At 38.5% G+C, this 15,107-nt stretch overlaps 1 protein-coding gene across 1 annotated transcript in view; it reads right to left on the reverse strand.

Moving 5' to 3' along the window:
- PHC3 (polyhomeotic homolog 3) overlaps positions 1–15,107 on the reverse strand; it is a 62,464-nt gene that overhangs the window by 38,039 nt on the left and 9,318 nt on the right. The window contains exons 5-6 of the mRNA XM_081085925.1: positions 4,131–4,289; positions 1,374–1,472 (exon numbers count right to left, since the gene is read on the reverse strand). Of these exons, the coding sequence (XP_080942051.1) occupies positions 1,374–1,472; positions 4,131–4,289 (258 nt within the window). The remainder of the gene's footprint in view (positions 1–1,373; positions 1,473–4,130; positions 4,290–15,107) is intronic.

Raw genomic sequence — 15,107 nt, forward strand, 5'->3', positions numbered from 1 at the left:
GGAATTGAGCCCACAACCTGGGTATGTGCCCTGACCGAGAATTGAACTGTGACCTCCTGGTTTACGGGTAGACACTTAACCACTGAACCGTGCTGGCCGGGCAAATTATAATGTTTCTGAGATGCATTAGTTTTTTTTAATATTTTTAAATTTCCAAGTAATATCCTACAATTTGTACATTCACGAGTTAAATAACATTGGTTGTTTCCAGTTTGGGGCTGAATAGAGCTGCTATGAACATTTGTTTACATATCTTTATGTGGATATATGTTTTCAAATCTCTCACAGTAAACATCTAGAAGTACAATTGCTGGGTCACATGTTAAGCATACGTTTAACTTTATAATGAATTGACAAACTGTTTTCCAAAGTGGTTGTACCACTTTACATCCTCACTAGCAATGTTTTGAGAATATGGCTGCTCCACATTCTCCAGAATCAGTCTCCTTCATTTCAGCCATTCTAGAGAATGTGTGGTGATACTCATTGTGGTTTTGATTTACATTTCTATAATGATTAATGATGCTGAGCATTTTTTCATGTGCTTGTCGACCTTTTATATATCTTCTTTTGTGAAGTGTTCAAATCTTTCCCCCAATTTTAATTGAATTGCTCATATTATTACTGAGTTGTAAGCATACTTTGCATTTTCTGAATACAAGTCCTTTGTCAGATATATGTACTGTGAACATTTCCTGTGACTTGCTTCTTCATTTTTGTAACAATGTCTTTTGAGAACAATTTTTAATTTTGATAAACTCTTATTTTCTTTTATGGTTAGTGCTTTTTGTGACCTAAGAAAGCTTTCTCCACCCTAGAGTTGTGAAGATATTTCCTGTTTCTTCTTCTACAGGTTTTGTACTTGCAGCTGTTACCTTTAGGTCTATATTCTACTTCTATTTATTTTTGTAACTTACATGAGGAGAAAGTTAAGGCTCACTTTTTCCATAGTACTAAGCAAAGTAATATTCTATTTTTTTAATTTAAAACTTATGCAATTTAATTCATTTTTAATATTAAAATCCATCTTGACTTAGTTATTACATAGCTGCTTGCAAAGAAATCTACACAAAGAATGCATCTCACATAACAAAAAATAAATCTGCCATACAATAGAACTAAACACAATGTAATATCGAAAACTCATTTTCATTTATGTCAAATAACCTAAATATCCATGTTTAATGGCATTATAATTTCCATAGAAGAAAAAACAATTTTCTTGAAATTCTTATAGTGTTTTATTAAATTTCAATCTGAAATGTATGACAAAGAGCACTAAAACGATCAGTTACTTAAACTCCAATGTATGTTTATCTTTAACCTGAAGATCCAGACCTCAAGCACCACGTTATGAAGCTAGACAAGCTCACCTGAGTAGCTGCAGACTGACAGGAAGATGACGATGACGACGAGACAACAGGAATGTCAGACTGTACAGCAGCCACAGTGGTAGCGGGTGTGAAAATCAGCTGTACAGACAGAAAAACCAAAAAAAAAAAAAAAAATACTCTAAGACAAAAGAACATGTCTCACACACAATGTATAGCAGGCAAGGGAGACTGAAATTCATGACAGAAAGACAATGCAATTTAGGATTCCCTCTTAAGCAAAAAAAGGTTTTACATGACAAAGAGAAGTTTCTGATATAGAGAACTAAAAAAAATCATAAACATTTTTGAAACAGTTCATGATTCTGGTGAATAGAAAAATAAATCAGTGTTCAAAAAGGAATATGTATTTTGGTAATATGAAATCCTCATACCAAATTTTGCCCCCAAATAAACTATTATACTTAAACTAGGCTGGGGGGGGGGGGCAATGTCCCTCAGCCTGGCCTGTGCCCTCTCGCAGTCCAGGACCCCCCCAGGGATCAGGCCTAAGCTGGCACTCAGACATCCCTTTCACAGTCAGGGGCTCTGGCAGTCCAGGAACTCTCACTCCTTACCACCCGCCTGCCATGGAGGCAGGAGAGGCTCACACCAGCCCTGAGCCTGTGAGCCTGGCTTCTGACTGAGCACGGGGGTAGGGGGGGATGGTGGTGGTGGGGGGGGGGGTGTTTCTCACTCAACCAGAAGCCAGGCTCACTGCTTCTTAGCACTGACCTCGCCCCCACTCCCACTGATGGGGGGTGGGGGCGATCTGGGGCCAGGCTGGCCGGGAGTGGGGTCCGTGGGAGGTTGAGGCGCTGCAGTCGCGCCCTTTCCCACCTCTGCAGAGGCTCTGGGACTGTGCCGTCCCTTGTCCCCTCCACCCCTGCCTCTGCAGAAGGTATGGGGACTGCCATGGCTGGCCTGGCGGGGTAGGATTGCTGGCTCCACCCCCCACCCACTGGTGGTTCCGGAAGGTCATCCAAAAGGACATCCGAAAAGTTGTTTGACTGTCTGGCCTAATTAGCATATTATGCTTTTATTATTATAGATTTCTCCCAACTCAAAACTACCGTGGTAGGATTCCTAAAATTTAGGTTACAATAGACAACCATAAATCATAGTCACTGCTCTTGAATGCAAATTAAAGAAACACATAAAGAAACTCCCAAAAGTCTTTTCAGTCCTCTTTACCATAAAAGCTAACTAGACCATACACTACACTACAATATTTCACTCAGCTACATAGGATCTATAGTACAAATCTAGGTTGCTCTTGATTTAAAAAACATCTGTAAAGAAAAATTCATTCTAAATGTAAATACCAGAACATGTCAAAATTCAATAACAGCTTACAAAAAACAGCTTTACATAAAAAATAATAATAAAGGAAAGACATACTTGACTTATTTACTAATAATCACTATCTTTTTTCAACTGTTTTTTTCAATACTGAAACAGAATGCCATTAATTTAAAAAGGTAATACAATCTATTCAGAGATTATTCAATCCAATTTAGTAAATTATGACAGTTATTTCCAAGAATGTGTAAATACTCTATTTCAAAATTGCATCGAGTTATTCAATTCCTCAAAAATCATTCCTGTTTAAATTAAAATGATCAATTAAGAAATCTTTTATATTTCAGTTCTCTATAGTATATTACTGGTAAATGTAAGTGAATTAAACAAAAAAAATTATAACATTCACAAGAAGTTAATTTCCAGTACAAACAACTGAAAGCACTAAACCTAAAGAGATGTTCTATTTAATTTGAACCATATGAAACTGCCAAGGGGTCAAAAACAGTCAAATTACAACCATTTCAAATGGTTCATTCAGCTTAATTCTGAAACATATTATTAAATAAGAGCGCATGACGGAAAAATGGCAATGTCTACTGAACAATCTGTAGATAGGTCATATCACTGTTTCCTATTAGAAATATGATGGGGAACTTTCTTTGCAATTTTAGTGCAGATCTGGGATCCCGATATATATTCAGTTCACTGGACAAAAAAAAGAAAAGTAAGTAAATATATGCCAGCGCCAAAGTTTTTGTCTAACTACATGTAAAGACATCAAAGAAATGTCAGCCAATTTCTACATTTCTTAAAGAAGCTCAGCAGTTAAATCAGGAAATCAGAATAGCCAAATTAACTTTCCTATATTAATAAAAGATCAGAGTGAGCTTAAGAACACAAATCACCTTACAAAATTTGAGATGGGAATAACCAAAGCTCAGAACCATCTGGTAAATTACCAGAAACTTCAATCCTGATTTCAGAAAATGCCACAATATAAATTCTAACTTATAGTTAACAACCAAGTTTTTAACATTTCTAACAATTTCATCAAATCTTCTTCAAATCTAAGATGTCAATGATATACAAAGGTTTTATGTATCACTATAGGTACAATTATAACTGTACGATGCCATCAATTATAAAATGCATCTCAGTTTCAGATGTTAAAATGTGAAAAAAGGTTTGAAATCAACGAAATCTGATATTAAAAGATAATCATTCCTCTGTTACAGATTTGTCAGCTTCACATGTTACTATTTGAAACACCAAGAAGGCCTACCAATTAAAAGAATTTTTCATGACATAAATATACAAGAGCTGAGCACACGCACATAAAAATTTGTTAAACATAACTTAAATATTTAAAATGTCTCTTATTACATCAAATCAAGAAATATTTTGATCTCTCTCAAGTCCTTAAACACTAAAAAAATTTGGTAGCTCACATCTTACCATTTGAGCTCGGAGATACATTTGAGCTTGGCTTGCAGTTAGGGTAGGGGAGGTACTCCCTAGTAACATAGTCTGTTGGGTAATACTGCCGCTGGTAGAACTGGAAGCCTGGGAACGGCTTATTAACTGTGCAGGTGTAGGAGAAGTGGAGAGGTTGATCTAAGGAAGAAAACATATTAGATCATAGGCTTCCATGACACAAGCTGAAGTCAGGCAATCAATAGTATATACAGTAGCTAAGGAACCTAAAATGGAGGACTTCAACTTTGACAGAACCCCTCACTTCTTTGGGCAATTATTTGCACATATATGCAACAATAGCATTTACTGGTTAGTAATTAGAACAATTTTGAAAGATATCCTCAATGTGTTTCAATAAGATTCCATTAGCTTAAAATATCATTTTCACTACTTCCTAAAAAGGGTAATGTTCCAATATTTTAATATTCCACATAACCTAAAACATTCAAACCAACAGTGTACACTATTTTGTCAGATTCTGTCACATTCTGAGGGATTTTTGAAGTGAACAAAAATTAAAACACAAATAATCCATTCATATACATAAAAACATACATGTAACATATAATTAGTGTTGATATTCTCTCTCAAAAACTCCCAGGAAAGAAACAATTACAATTGCTACTTGTCAAGCAGATAAAAAAATCCTGGCCCTAACCGGTTTGGCTCAGTGGATAGAGCGTCGGCCTGCGGACTGAAGGGTCCCAGGTTCCATTCCGGTCAAGGGCATGTGTACCTTGGTTGCGGGCATATCCCCAGTGGGGGGTGTGCAGGAGGCAGCTGCTCGATGTTTCTCTCTCTTCGATGTTTCTAACTCTCTATCCCTCTCCCTTCCTCTCTGTAAAAAACCAATAAAATATATTTAAAAAAAAATCCTGAACACTGGTTACAAAATTAAATTATGCACACTCCTTTAAAGTGCCCCTCCAGTGTTGCTCAGTGGTTGAGCATTGACCCATGCACAAAGAGACTGCTGGTTCAATTCTGGTCAGGACACATACCCAGGTTGCGGGCAGGAGGCAGCCAATCAATGTTTCTCATCAATGTTTCTATCTTCCTCTCCCTTCTTCTCCCTCCATAAATAATTAAAAATATATTTTAAAACAACACAACAAAAACTAGTGCACAGTCTATTTCTAGGATATGTAAGAGACTAGTATCTCGTTGTACCTGTGAAGGCAAACTGGGTGAAGTAGGGAACAGGGCAAAGGGAGACCTTTATACCCTTTTTTATCTTTCCAATTTCATACAACATTCATGTATCATCCATTTAAAAAATAAATTATATATACATATATTTTAATCCTCACCCAAGGATATGTTTTTATTATTATTATTGATTCTAAAGAGAGAGGAAGGAGAGAGAGAGAGAGAGAGAGAGAAACATCTATCAGTTGCCTCCTATACATACCCCGCCTGGGGATCAAACCTGCAACCTTTGGTATACAGGACGATGCTCCAACCAACTGAACCATCCAGCAAGGGCTAAACAATATTTTTAATGAGAGTAATGTAATCTGACCTCAAATCCTTTTTGTGGACAATGCAGAGAATAAAATTAAGAAATAAGAAATTAAGAAAGCATTTATTAGACTTTTGATTCAAGCAGTAAGGCAGACTGGACTCTCATATACATGTGCCCAAATACACTCACTAAAATGCTAAATCAACATGAAAAATTACTATAGCTGAATTTAAAAAGGGGGAGCCCTGGCCAGGGGCTTGATTGGAGTGTTGTCCTATACACCAAAAGGTTGCACATTCATCCCTGGTTAAGGCATATACAGGAAGCAACCAATCCACGTTTCTGTTTCTCTGTCTCTCTCTTTCTCTCACCCTCCCTCCTTTCCTCTGTAAAATCAATAAACATGTTCTCCAGTGAGGATAAAAAAAGAGGGGGAGAGGAGGATTTCTAGGTGCCAGAAAAGAAGAAACTCAAAGATCTAAAGTCCCAGTTGACACCAACGTAGTCTCAGGGGACACTGGCCTACAGAGATACTAGTAGAAGACCTACTTTTGAGCTTAGTTTCAGGGAAAGTTGGAAGTAAAACCCCTATTTTGAGCCAAGATCCTCAAAAGGTCTGTTTAATATGTGACAAGGAAGCTGGAGAAGCTCCACCCATATGCCCTGAGAAACAGAAAGGCAGCTTGCCACCTGCCCTGCTCCCAGTGTGGGCAGAGAGGCTCCAATGAAAATCAAAACTCCAGATTTGCACCATGCAGAGGAACAGAATACAAATCGACACTACCTGTATATTTCCACAATCCATCCCAAACATTTGCATTTTTCAGGACATTTGTTAAAATGAGCAGGTGGTCCTAGCCAATCTTACTCAGTGGTTACAGTGTCGGCCCTCCAAATGAAGGGTCTCAGGTTCAATTCTGGTCAAGGGCATGTACCCAGCCAGGGCATGGAGGCAACTAATCGATGTCTCTCTCTCACATCGATGTTTCTCTCTCTGTCTCTCCCTCACCCTTCGTTCTCTCTAAAAATCAATGGAAAAAATATCCTTCGGTGAGGATTAACAAAACAAATTTAAAAAAGAACAAGTGAATGGAGGAAGCTGAGTAAAGGTTATAGAGGAGGATGTCTCTGTACTAATTTTGTAACTTCCTATGAGTCTATAATTATTTTAAAACTAGAGGCCTGGTGCACAAAAATTTGTGCACCCGGGGGGGAGGGGATCCCTCAGCCCGGCCTGTGCCCTCTCACAGTCTGGGACCCCTCGGGGGATGACCACCTGCTGGCTTAGGCCTGCTCCCCAGGGGATTGGGCCTAAGCTGGCAATCAGACATCCCTCTGGCAGCCCGGCAGCCCTTGGGGGATGTCCACTTGCCAGCAGGGAGCAGACCTAAGCTGCAGTCGGACATCCTTAGCGCTGCTGAGGAGGCAGGAGAGGCTCCCACCACCACCGCTGTACTGGCAGCCATCAGCCTGGCTTGTGGCTGAGCAGAGCTCCCCCATGTGGGAGTGCACTGACCAACAGAGGGCAGCTCCTGCATTGAGCGTCTGCCTTCTGGTGGTTAGTGTGTGTCATAGTGACCAGTCATTCCCAGTTCTTCTGCTGTTAGGGTCAGTTTGCATATTACCCTTTTACTATATAGGATAGAGGCCTGGTGCATGGGTGGGGGCCGGCTGGTTTGCCCTGAAGGGTGTCCCGGATCAGGGTGGGGGTCCCACTGGGGTGCCTGGCCAGCCTGGGTGAGGGGCTGATGGCTGTTTGCAGCTGGTCACACCCCCTTCAGGGTGGGGGTCCTCACTGGGGTGCGTGACCAGCCTGGATGAGGGGCTGATGGCTGTTTTCAGGCTGGCCACACCCCCTTTAGGGTGGGGGTCCCCACTGCGATGCCTGGCCAGTCTGGGTGAGGGGCTGAGAGCCGTTTTCATGCTGGCCGGCAACTGAAGCTCCCAGCCTCTCCTTTTTTTCTTTTTTTTTTTATTCTGGGATTTATTTACCTTCTATAATTGAAACTTTGTTGCCATCACTGGAGCTGAGAGCTGGCTCTTGCTCGCTCCAGCTCTGAGGCCAAGGCCTGCTGAAAGCAGGTATCTGGGGTTTGTTTAGCTTCTATAATTGAAATTTTGTTGCTATCACTGGAGCTAAGAGCCGGCTCCAGCTCTGTGGCCACGGCTGGCTGAAAGCCGGTATCTAGGGGTTAGTTAGCTTCTATAATTGAAACTTTGTTGCTTTCGGAGCTCAGAGCCAGGCCGCAGCAGGCGGGGAACCTTGGCTTCCTCCATCCCTGGAGCAAGCAAGCCTCCTGCTCGCTTCAACTGCGTGGCTGCTGGCCACCATCTTTGTTGGCGGTTAATTTGTGTATCTCCCTGATTAGCCCATGGGAAGCGTAGCGAAGGTATGGTCAATTACCCTTTTTGTCTTTTATTAGATAGGATAAAGTTTTTAAAAAACTTTACAGAGGGTACACAAGAGTTGGTTAATTAATTCTCTAAATTTAGCTGTATCTTTTAAATACTTCTTAATTTTAATGAAATACTTAAACCTGTAATTCAGTAAACATAATATAGAGAATTAGTCTGCAATCTGGCTTTTACTCCTAGCATACTACTAAAACTCCCGTTAACAATAATCAGTGTATCCAACAAATTCAGTGAATTTCTTTCAGACCATTCCTTCTCAACCTTCTGACCCATCTCCAAAATGTTCATGTTTTATCTTTAATACTTCTCTTCTTAAATTCCTAAAGTATCACATCTATTCCCATAGTGTCAAAAAATTCAATCATGATTACTCTTAATCCTTGAAGACAAACTCTTATTCTGAGCTCCAGATCCAATTACTTACCAAAGACATCTTACTGGATGTCTCAAACATCAAACTTATTATTATTCCTTCTTAAGACAGCTTCTTCTCAAATGGCCACCAGCATCTTTTAAAATCCCCCAAAACAGATTATCTGGGAGTCATACTGATTCTTCCCTCTCCATTACCATACACGTATCTTATTGATTCTCTACCTTTATTCTCCTCATTCTCATTTTGATTTTTAATCACTTAGTTTGAGAGTCTAGGCCGGTGGTACTTCCATCTAGATTTCTTTAGCAGCTGCAAATTGATCCCCCATCTGGAATCTTGCCTCCCCCTCCTTGCCAGATAATCTTTCCCTGATTTTATTAATATTAATTAACCATTTAAAAACTTTCTGCATAACATTCAACCTCTCCTGACTCACTAGCACCATGTCCTCCCACTCTTCTATACAATACCCTTCACATTAGCCATATGAAGCTATTTGCAATATCATGATTTCTCCAGCCTCTACGGCCCTGCTAAAAATGCTCTGGACTGGACTGAATGCCCCCAAGCCCTGCCACCTCTCCACCTATACAGTGAACAACTCCCTCTCAAAAATCTTCAGCTCTAATAAGCTTTTCCAGGCATCCCCACATCCCATAGTAAAACTATTTTACCTTCTTTTTGTCTGTTATCTTCCAGATACTCTGGCATATACTTCTACCCTTCTAAACAATAATTTATTTCTTTAAGGGTGGGGACCATGTATTATTCATCTTCATATATCCAATATCCGTAAAAGTGCTTCATTCAATAACTTTATTAAGTTAATAAATACCATGTTATTTTAAGGCATATTTCAGAGTTTTAATGTAATATATAAGTCCATCACAAAGAACATGAGTGTGTGTGTGAGAGAGACAGATATAGAGAGAAACAATAATTTAGGTATAGCCTTTAAAAAGGCAGAGTAAAAATGTAGAGATGTGCTAGATAATAAATTTTTGATGTGCTATATAATAAATTATTAAGAAACTCCCCAAAATGTAATCTTTTTCTGTATCACTCTACAAATAGATATTTTGGATAAAGCCTTGCTCCAAAGATTAAATCACTTAGCAGTGTAAAACTGAACCCAGGTTTTCCAACTCATGTATTTTGGCATTCTGGGGCTTTCCTATAACTTGAAAGCTCGATCAATAATCTGGGTCGGTCTGCAGTAATAATGCCTTGGCACTTTTTTCAGTCAGTGATGGGGTGGGGGAGGAAGAGGCACAAACCACACACTCTTTAAACAAAAACATAATAAAAGTCTTTTTAAAAAATGACTGGCTGATAGCTAAAATGCCTGAATACTTTTTAAGGAAATAGAACACAAAGTACAGACAGAATACTTTTCTTGGTCTTTAAAAAGAAAAAAAGGAAGTGAGAAAACTGAATAGTTACTTCCTAACCACCTGAATTGCATTTCACTTTGTCTACGTAGTGAGATCAAAGAACAAATATCATGTTTATTTTTAAGTTCCATATAGCAAATAACACATCAGGCAATGTCTACTAATGAATGCTCAACCCGTGAGAGTGCGTAGATTAGTCCTCACCTCTGCAAGAAGTCATCTCCACTGCTGGCCTAACAGAAACTTTCATTCCTTTCCACAACTGGTAAGGTTCTCCTCTATTTCCTGCTTTGTTCCACTGACCTGAACCAGATGCCCTTAACAGTTCGCTGTCAATTACATCCCAACACTCCTAAGTCCCTTTCACTTTAAAGCCTTGGCCAATCCTGGCCCCACACTTCATAATGGAACTTACTGCTTGAGACCTATTACTGGAGTCTCTTCCTACTGGTACTGATTCCAAGAGTCACCAGATAAAACCAAGTCTGCTAAGAATAGCCATTTAACTCCCAACCACCTCTTAGGGTCCCCAACAGAAGGTTACACAGGTTCTCTGGCCCAGAGTACTCTCTAGAGCAGTGATGGCAAACCTATGACACACGTGTCAGAGGTGACACGTGAACTCATTTTTTTGGTTGATTTTTCTTTATTAAATGGCATTTAAATATATAAAATAAATATCAGAAATATAAGTCTTTGTTTTACTATGGTTGCAAATATCAAAAAATTTCTATATGTGACACGGCACCAGAGTTAAGTTAGGGTTTTTCAAAATGCTGACACGCCGAGCTCAAAAGGTTCGCTATTACTGCTCTAGAGTCAAAGCCCATTTGAGAGCCACTGCTGACAACTGACTGATCAGAATCAACTGAGTATTATCTACAGGGAGAAACAGTACACAGACATAAAAAAAATAATGTATACCTATATTATATGGAATGATAATATCTTAATGACCTAACGTTAAGAGAAAACTACTACAGAATTACATGTATTATAATCTTACTTATATAATTACATACAAATGTGTGTGTGTGTGTGGTGTGTGTGTGTGTGTAAATCACATATGAGAAGAACATGTTGAGAGACAAATGACTACACTGTACATACAAACAATAATGCATAGTGGTCCCCCCTTATCCGTGGTTTTGCTTTTCACAAAGTAGTCCAAAATTATTAAGTGAAAAATTCCAGAAATAAACAATCCATAAGTTTTATATTGCATGTCATTCTGAGTAGCATGATGAAATCTTACACCATCCTGCTACATCCCACATGGGACATGAATCATCCCTTTGTCCAGCATATACACACTGTACACACTACCTGCCCATTAGTCACTTAGTAGCAGTCAAAGCTACCAGATCAACTGTCACAGTATTGAAGCACTCTATACACTTGTATTGTCTGTCGTTTAGACAATGGGAGTGTATTCACATTTTACTTAGGCAATATAAAAAACAATAAAATAAAGTTCTTCAATCAGAAATAACCACTGGTTAACAGCTTGTTGTGTATTACAGATTTTCTTCCTGCATAATCAGATATATAGATATAACTTTTAAAAAATAAGTTGAGCCCAGCCAGTGTGGCTCAGTGGTTGAGCGTCAACCTATGAACCAGGAGAACGTCGTTCAATTCCTGGTCAGGGCACATGTCCAGGTTCCACATTCAATCCCCAGTTGGGGTCATGCAGGAGGCAGCTGATCAATGATTCTCGCTCATCATTGATGTTTCTATCTCTCTCTCCCTCTCCCCTCTTCTCTCTGAAATCAATTTAAAAAAAATAGCAAGTTAAATGAAGGAATTCTGTTTCAGAAAGATGGAATAGACATACTTTTCCCTCTTCCTCTTCCTAATTATTACTAAAAACCCTAGATAAACATAAGATAATCCCAAAGGTGGGAAAAGCAGACTGGCTAGAGACCTCAGGACCCAGTAAACAATGTGGGTGTGAGCTCCCTGGGATTTCTTTTTTTCTCATATAACCCAAACTTTGGGCTAAAGAAGACTGTACCACTAAAACATCAATGGGCACAGACAAGAAGGAGCCCCAAAAGAAGGCTGCTATTTCTAGCCAAAAGACCAGGAAAGAGACAGCCTAGCAAGTTTTGTTTTGTTTTAATTGCTCTACTTCACAGAAAACATTGTGGCCCCACCCACACCCACACCAGCAAAGACCTACTAATAGGCACCCCAATCCCCCTATTCTCTCCAAAGGGTTAGTGTCAGAGAAGGCCAGGTAGAGAGCCAGGACTTTAATCCCAGCCAGGCAGTTAACAGACCACCACCACAAAACCACCTGTTCCCTGCACAATCAGTGGAGACCATATGGGAAGCAGTCCTATCCCTGCCAGCCAGAAAAGCATCAGTGGGAGCCCAGGGAGGAGCCAGAACTCTCACCCCCACTCAGCAATTACGAGGAGCATCCCCTTGGGTATCAATGGAGACCAAATGGGGAACCTGTCTCATAATACTGAAAATGTCCAAGTTTTAATCAAAAATCACTCACTGTATTAAAGAACTAGAAAGAGCTCTCAAGCTGAATGAAAGACAATCGATAAATAAATGCCAACACCAAGACAAGATAAAATTATCTGAGAAAGATTTTAAAGCAACCATCTCTGAATAAGCAGTTTTGAGCCTGACTGAATCAAGTGAAAAATATACTCTCAGCAAAGAAACAGAAGACATAAAGAACCAAATGGAAAGTTTAGAACTGAAAGAAGAATAGAATAACCTAAATAAAGTAAATGAGATCATACTATACATTCTTGCTATTTTTCAGCTTAATACCTAATGAAAATCTAAGTCTCTCTGTAAAATTAATCCTCAATTAAAGGACATGTATATTGTTTATAATTTCTCACTATTATAAACCATGCATATCTGCATAATTATCTATATAATTTTTGCATAATTATCTGTCCTTGTTAGTAAATGACATCACTAAAAATGAGAGTGCCATATGAAAGGGCATGTACAGTTTAAATTTTTATACACATTGCCAAGTAACTGTCTAGAAAAACTATACCAATTACATTCCCATTAACAATGAGTCTGCCTACTTTCTCACGTCCTTGCCAACAATGGGTATTGTCTCAATGTTTTTCTTTGTTTTCTAATTTGAGAAGTGAAAATAGTCTGTCGTTGTTTTACATACGTTTCTTTATTACTAATATGATAAATATATTTTCATGTGTTTAAAAGCTAAAAATAGTCTTTCTTTTGAAAATTACTAATGCAGGTATTTTGTGAATTCACACTGTTTATCTTACTGATATAAAAGAGCCATTGGTATTTCACAAACATAAGCTGGTTAATAAATACGGTTTAAATATATTTTCAACCATGTTGTTATTTTTTAACTTTGCTGATGCCTTTTTTTTTGCAGAAGAGTTTTTAATTGGTTTAGAATTCATTTTAGAAAATCAAGTTTAACTAAATCTTAGTCTCATTTAGTTGAAGTACAAAGACATCTAAAGGCTCAGTTCCAACTAGTTTTAGAGCTAATCAATCATAAAATCAACACTCACTACTGAAAAGTATCTAGAATTAGTCTTTCTGTTCTAATGAGGGGAAGGAAGAGGATACTGGCACCCACTAATTACCTATACATTATATTAAGAATAGATTTCTCCACATACATAGTTTCCCAAGTGGTATCACTGGATTTTGATTCCATTTTTTAAAAATATAATATTCCATTTCCCCACTGGGATCCCACTCCTACTCTAAACCCCAACCTATTTGGCTGTTAATTTGACAGACTAACTTGTATCCCTTTTTTCTACAGGAGGTTGGACTAATTCCCATGACTTTCACTGTTATCTGAAAACTTACCTCAAAATAACCAAACTACTAGTTTGCCACCTGACAGATCATTATGGTCACTACCTAAAGAGTTCTGCTACCATGCTCTGCGCCTCTTTCAGAGCTTGACCTAAATTTATTAAGCAATCTTGGGTACCATAATTTGAAATGCTGGTCAACTTACTTGAGCTATTGCTCAATTGGGATAGAAAATAAAACAAATGGCCCTAGCCAGTTTGGCTCAGTGGATAGAGCATCGACCTGTGGACTGAAGGGTCCCAGGTTCGATTCCGGTCAAGGGCACATGCTTGGATTGTGGGCTCGATCCCCAGTAGGGGGCATGCAGGTGGCAGCTGATCAATGATTCTCTCCCCTCATTGATGTTTCTATACCTCTCCCTTCCTCTATATCAGCGGTTCTCAACCTGTGGGTCGAGACCCCCTTTAGGGGTCGAACGACCCTTTCACAGGGGTCGCCTAAGACCACCAGAAAACACATATATAATTACATATTGTTTTTGTGATTAATCACTATGCTTTAATTATGTTCAATTTGTAACAATGAAAATACATCCTGCATATCAGATATTTACATTACGATTCATAACAGTAGCAAAATTACAGTTATGAAGTAGCAATGAAAATAATTTTATGGTTGGGGGTCACCACAACATGAGGAACTGTATTAAAGGGTCGCGGCATTAGGAAGGTTGAGAACCACTGCTCTATATCAATATAAATATATCTTTTTTAAAAAAGAAAACAAATACAATATATTATTTCTTTTTTTTTTTCTGGATATCCATTCTCCCTACTTACTTCTTTTCCCCAGCAGCCACTCACAGGCTCTGGCATATTTCATTACACAAGCTGCCTAATTTATGACAAGTAGCACTAACAATGTCATAAAAATTAAGCACAATCACTGGAATTATAATTTCTGTGAAAGTCACATTCATAAAATCGTAATGAAAGAAAAATAGTTTAAAAGGATACCTTTTAATAATGTGAAGAGAAAAATTTTAAAAACATTTATCTCTATGTTGTCAAAAGTTATTCCAGTATTTCATGGAATAAAGAATTGGTCTATAAGGTTTTTAACCAGTCCACAAAATGTTTAGTATCAATACGTAATGCCATTATTACTTAGATTTTTCATTTCCTTCAGTTTAACATTTTCAAAGCATAAGTAATTTCTTTTTTAACTAATTCTATTTATATTCCAGGATACTTCTCTTAGCTAAAGAAGGACAGCACAAGTTCGCCTTCAATTTCTTAGCAATCTACAAACAATATTCTGTTGGAGTTAATTTTACAAAGCATTAACATATTACCACATCGGATCAAGAAAAAGTAGCTAGGAAGGACATTATAGGGTTAACTCAATGGTTCTCGAGGGGCAATTTTGTCCCTAGAAAACATTAGGCAAAATGTGCCTAGAGACATTTTTGGAGGTCACAATGGAGGAAGGGGGAGGGCCACAGTGTACTGATA

Source organism: Myotis nattereri (genome assembly GCF_964212035.1).
Source record: "Myotis nattereri genome assembly, chromosome: 3".
NCBI lineage: Eukaryota > Metazoa > Chordata > Mammalia > Chiroptera > Vespertilionidae > Myotis > Myotis nattereri.